Source organism: Chiloscyllium plagiosum, chromosome 16, assembly GCF_004010195.1.
Source record: "Chiloscyllium plagiosum isolate BGI_BamShark_2017 chromosome 16, ASM401019v2, whole genome shotgun sequence".
Classification (NCBI taxonomy): Eukaryota; Metazoa; Chordata; class Chondrichthyes; order Orectolobiformes; family Hemiscylliidae; genus Chiloscyllium; species Chiloscyllium plagiosum.
The window spans coordinates 33,802,113-33,808,112 of record NC_057725.1 but is presented as its reverse complement, the minus strand read 5'-3'; the positions used below and the strand labels follow the sequence as shown (position 1 = coordinate 33,808,112).

General features: G+C 37.2%; 1 protein-coding gene across 10 annotated transcripts in view; it reads right to left on the bottom strand.

Annotated features, from left to right (window-relative positions):
• plekha7b (pleckstrin homology domain containing, family A member 7b) overlaps positions 1–6,000 on the bottom strand; it is a 470,220-nt gene that overhangs the window by 83,881 nt on the left and 380,339 nt on the right. For 8 of the 10 annotated variants that reach the window (XM_043705777.1, XM_043705778.1, XM_043705782.1 and 5 more), the window contains 2 exons: positions 3,198–3,317; positions 1,609–1,662 (listed from right to left, as the gene is read on the bottom strand). In XM_043705777.1, coding sequence (XP_043561712.1) covers positions 1,609–1,662; positions 3,198–3,317 — 174 coding nt within the window. The remainder of the gene's footprint in view (positions 1–1,608; positions 1,663–3,197; positions 3,318–6,000) is intronic. The other 2 variants (XM_043705781.1, XM_043705784.1) reach the window with 1 other exon arrangement.

The window sequence follows — 6,000 nt, the reverse complement described above, 5'->3', positions numbered from 1 at the left end:
ATTAAACTCCATCTGCCACTTCTCAGCCCATTGGCCCATCTGGTCCAGATCTTGTTGTAATCTGAGGTAACCCTCTTCGCTGTCCACTACACCTCCAATTTTGGTGTCATCTGCAAACTTACTAACTGTACCTCTTATGCTCGCATCCAAATCATTTATGTAAATGATAAAAAGTAGAGGGCCCAGCACCAATCCTTGTGGCACTCCACTGGTCACAGGCCTCCAGTCTGAAAAACAACCCTCCACCACCACCCTCCGTCTTCTACCTTTGAGCCAGTTCTGTATCCAAAGGGCTAGTTCTCCCTGTATTCCATGAGATCTAACCTTGCTAATCAGTCTCCCATGAGGAACCTTGTCGAATGCCTTACTGAAGTCCATATAGACCACATCCACTGCTCTGCCCTCATCAATCTTCTTTGTTACTTCTTCAAAAAACTCAATCAGGTTTGTGAGACATGATTTCCCACGCACAAAGATCTGACAGTGTGTCATTCATTTGCATCAACTAGCTGTAATTTGAAGGTTAGAAATCAGCAATAGTTCACATATAAAAATAGGGAATCTGGATTTAATGGGCAGCAGGGTGGCACAGTGGTTAGCACTGCTGCCTCACAGTGCCGGAGACCTGGGTTCAATTCCCGCCTCAGGCGACTGACTGTGTGGAGTTTGCACGTTCTCCCCGTGTCTGCGTGGGTTTCCTCCGGATGCTCCGGTTTCCTCCCACAGTCCAAAGATGTGCAGGTCAGGTGAATTGGCCATGCTAAATTGCCGGTAGTTAGGTAAGGGGAATATGTAGGGGTATGGGTGGGTTGCGCTTCGGCGAGTCGGTGTGGACTTGTTGCGCCGAAGGGCCTGTTTCCATACTGTAATGTAATGTAATCTAATCTAATCTAAAGAGTCAGGGCTTTGTGGTATCAGCTAAAATAGTCCGAAAATAACGTAATGCAGAAAGCAGTTTAACAGAGTCTCTGAACAGATCAAAATATGTAGTATTTTATAATTTTACAATCTTTCCCAACACAGAAATAGAAAACTAAAAACCTTGCTCTTAAACAAATATGATTTCAATTAAGTTCCAATACAGCTCATTAACTCAAGAACAAAAATGCCTTTATAGAATTTTAATTTGTGAAAATATGGAAGAATATTCATGGCTCGTACAATTATATTATCAATTTCCACAAGCACCTTCTTGGAAAATTAATTCAAATTTAAAACAGCTTGCTATTAACTATTTGACAGTACACATGACAGAACTGTGATTCAGTTGATAATTGTGGACATATAACTAGTTGTGAATTAGCAAATGTGCCAAGCTACTAGGACCTGATCCACAAGTGTGATTCATTTGATGCTTTGAATTACTTACGTACTCAGGAAAATATTGCACGTCAGGAGATAAACCAGTACAGAATTATGAAAACACAGTGAGTGAACTGATAAACTGAATTACACATTCTTGGATAAATGAATGGCAGTAATTGGGAGAAACAAATAGAAATAGAACGTGTGGAATACAGAAAACTATATTAGTGATAAAAAGGATTAGGAGGGCATAAAAGAACAACAGAGAAACAGACAGAAGAGGCGATAATTGCGGGGTCCAACCTTTAGATCGAGGTACTCCAGGTTTTTCTTCAGTTGCATGTATGTGTCATCAGCCTGACATTGTAGATGAGAAAATGAAGAAGCACAATTAAAATGAATAATTTGTCAAAAATGGACAAATCCATTATCCTCTTCACTCAAAACATTTCAACAGGAAAACAGAAATCTACTGCATAATGCATCTCCAGAACTTTGAACAGATCAGTTTCTTGTGTAAAGGTTTCTCAGTCATGGTTTTTTTCCCCATATTTACAGTATTGAGTCATTAAACTTAATCCAAAATATACTTATAGAACAGACGCTTTTAAGTTGTTGAAAGTACAAAGTTCTGGATTTCAGCTATTCAGAAAGCAAGCTTGCACGCACATACATCAATGCTAAGCACACTTTCAACAGCCTCTGTACCAATAATTTGAGTCTGGCTAAAATGGCCTGTTATAAAATAAACTGTCTTTTTTTCCAATTATAAAAGTAACAGTCCAAACACTTATACAATAACATTCACAGGGCAGATGTTGAACAGTCAGGCAGGAACTCAGAATTTTGAAACCACGTTGCATTATTTTGCTTAATAGAAAAGTATAGTACCACCTTTAAGAGGGCAGAATATTTGATTGTAATTTGCCTTTTCTTTCTACATGACGATACAATATTAGAGAGCAATAAGTGATCAGTCATCAAGTTAAAATTCAGGACTTAATCAGTGGACACTTTTCTCTGACCAGTATCCCAACAGAATTAAATGAAATTTGAACAGTTAAATAATATCCATATTTATATATCCTCAGAAAAGTTTTACATTTTGGGAAAAATTAGAATTATTTCACATTCGAAAGATGGTTCTCTTTTAATATTGTTAGACTGACAAAAAGTCATCTAACTCCAATTGCAGGATAATTTGTGTCCAAGTTGAAACACAGGAACTTTACAATAGATAAAAGATTACGGACTTCAGAAAGAGCAATGCTACATCTGGTTTTGGTTTCTGTCTCCATCTACTCAAACTGCTGCAGTTTTTTTCCCTTTGAAGGGACTAACTCCTACTGGGACATGGTACCATGAGCATGGACTGCCCATTCGCACCTCATCTTATTGCTTATTTACATTTGCAGACCTACATGTACTGGCAGAGACTGAGCCTTTCCTCTCTTGCAGCAGCAATCTCTCACTGTTGATTACGGGTCAGAAATCTGATATTGCTTTTCCCCTTCTTGTTTTTTTAAGTTGAGCCAGAGTTGTTCCAGATTTTAGCTTAAACTAAAATTCATAAATTCATCATGGAGTCATGTACAGTCAAATACTCTGTTGCAACATTTTCAAAGCTGTGTGGAAGACAACGTTTTGGGGAAACAACAGAAAATATAGAAATATCAGTACATGTCACCAATAGCATTTGGGTAATGGTCTAACTTGATGCACAATGGCAATAAACTGCTGAAGCTGGATTTGCTGGTCATGGTTTGTATATGTGAACATTTAAAATAAAAAATTATTGTACAGCCACAAAAAGCATACAACAAGTAACTTCATGAAGCATTCTGGGACAAACAGCCACATTGGGTGACATTTTGAGCCAATCAGTAGCTGACCTGATGGTTGGATTGGCTCAGCTTGTTTAGTTGTAACTGGGTAAAAGTATGATTTCGAACATTAGCCAGCTTGGATTGATGTCTCCGTAATCGAATGAGCAGTAAAGTTAGTTCTTCTGGCTGCAGGTAATAGTTGGTCATAAAGGGAGGCATTAGCAATTCAAACATGTCACTCCAACCCAGAGGCACTCTACCTAATTATGATCACAATCAATATCATAGCAGAAGAGTTGAAGATTAGCTTGATCCAATTTATATCTGAATGACAATCAAAAAGATGTTGAAGCCTCCAATGAAGGTATTTATATAACATCTTTTTCCCTCAAACAGGTTAAGAAGTTACCTTGAAGTATTTTACCCTGTCTGAACAATAAATTACATGGATTATTGCTGAAAGAAAGGGATTATGTCCAAAACTATTTATCTTGCACTTATCAGAACATGCTCAAGAATACCATTATAAAAGGAGAACAACATCTTATTCTGCACGAGAACAGTACAGATTGGTTAGTTGGCAAGTGGACTGTGACTGGTAGAGTATTGCCATGGACAATGCACAAGCTGGATGATGAGTGATGATAGCTCCCAAGCTTCACATAAATTGAAATGCAGCAGGATTACACGGTTTGGTCAGAGTATTGCGCTCAAGAATGAATTACAGAATAACTGCTACCTATTTTGTTGAGGTGAAACAGACAGAATGACTGTACATTCTTTGTGTCTGCAAGTAACATGGCCTGTGTGTATAAATATGTGTAGCTTCCAGTATGTGCAGGTGCATCATACTGTATACTCAAATGACAATTAGTTGTCAACATAATTTGTAGCATACATGATTATTTAATAAATATCCAATTGCAGAATCACATCACATGTTGACACTGTTTGGAGTTTAGTAAGCATGAACTGGTTGGATGTGGTCAGTGCCTTGACATAGCATCACACAGTATTTAAATTCTTACACTATTTTCCTCATTTATGTGATAGGCAGAACTGTTTGTTTTTTTAAATGGCTTGACAGCAGCATCCTGTTAGACACAAAAGCCACTCTTACTACAACTGCATTGTCGCAATATCAAACAGGCAGCTTCACCTGTCAGTCAAAATGAAATGCTTTACTCTTCAGATGAGATCAACAAAGCACTTTTCTGTACCAGAGGAAATTTTTCTGTACCAGAGGTAGCCATTGTCTCACAGGATGGCTTTGGACTATCCAATTTATGGATCAAGCTTGCACAATGAGAAAATTGCTCAAACCTGACTGATAAGATTGCCAATAAGGCCCATCCAATAGTATGTGGAAGTGTAGGAATCCTGATGTGTATACAGATGAGTGAAGGTAGGCTTGTGGGAGTCAGGAGCACTATCGTAAAACAGTAGCATCCGCAAATGGTCAAACTGTGATACAAATGATGTCGACAACCAATTTAATATTGCTAATCAAATTCTCAGTGCAATCCACTTGCATACATGGAACCTATATTTATTCATGGGTTTTTTTTGTAGAGAGAAAGGCTATACAGACATTGCATGTGTTTTAAGTAATAAAATAGGTGACATCCACTTTCTGTTTCATTTAAGGGCAATGCCTTGACCAATCCAAATTAACCTGCAAAACTTGGCAATCATCTAATTGGTGCATTTGCCATGACAGCACTCTATCAGTCAGAGTACACTTGCTAACCAATCAGCACTCCCTTCTCAGACAGTACTATGAGTGATGTTGCCCTTTATACTGTGAATGCCGCGTGACAGCAAGACCCAAAGCTCGGATAAAGTAAGTATTTCCAGCAATACTCATGTTCTGTACTACAAAAAGGACAATTAAACTACAAACCTCAAATCTCCTCACTGAACATGGTACACTTCAACATTTTCTCTAACTCCGAATGGATTTTTCCCAATTAGTTTCAATCACGGTCAGAAGAATTAAATAGAGTAAGTAATAAATACATTGTTGAGCGGTTGAAGAGGTAGCCTGTTCAGAGTTTACTACACAAAGTCAGCAATCAAGTGAACAAACTACCAGGGGTCTTAAGTTTCCAATTATTTTTAATAGGACTAATGTAAATTAATTGCAATAAAACCAGGAAAGCTACATAAAAATAATTTAGGTATATGCAAGAGTGCTGTTATTCTATGAGAAAACAATTTACCATTGATTATTCTTTTTAGTATTTACAAAAAACAAGAATTAATTTGATGCACCTTTTGAATAAATGTACTTTGTGCATAGTTGAGTTTAATACATTGTTCACTCTCTTTGAAGGAAAAAAAATCACAAAGAACAGTATGAACGATTAAGTTTTCACAGAGCAGTAGCCCATTTAAAAAAAAAACCCTAAGTGAGGGCTAGATGTGGACCTTGACAGAGTATAGGGAAAATGGAAAAGCTAGGTCAAGTACTGAATAGTGAATTAACAAGTATTCCACACAAAGCCCATTAGAGTCATCATATTTGTAACTGTATCTGTTACAAGTGAGTTGTACATCTCAATATTGAGACACCGATTATCCAGTGAAAATATCAAACTTTTGAATGATTAGGAATAGTACAAAAAAGGCCAAATCCAAATGCAACAGAAAATAAGTAGCCCTCCATAACTAGCAGTCTACAACTTAACTTATCTTCAAGTTATTTGGCACAACTATCTTACATGTTGAGTAAAAGAATGTAATTTTCTGCAGCATAGTGAAATGCAAGTTATTTTTCTAAGTGTTAGCTTTGATTACTCAAAAGTCATATACACTTGACTGGGAGGTTTAACTGACAACATAATTTGCAATTTAATATTCGCAGATC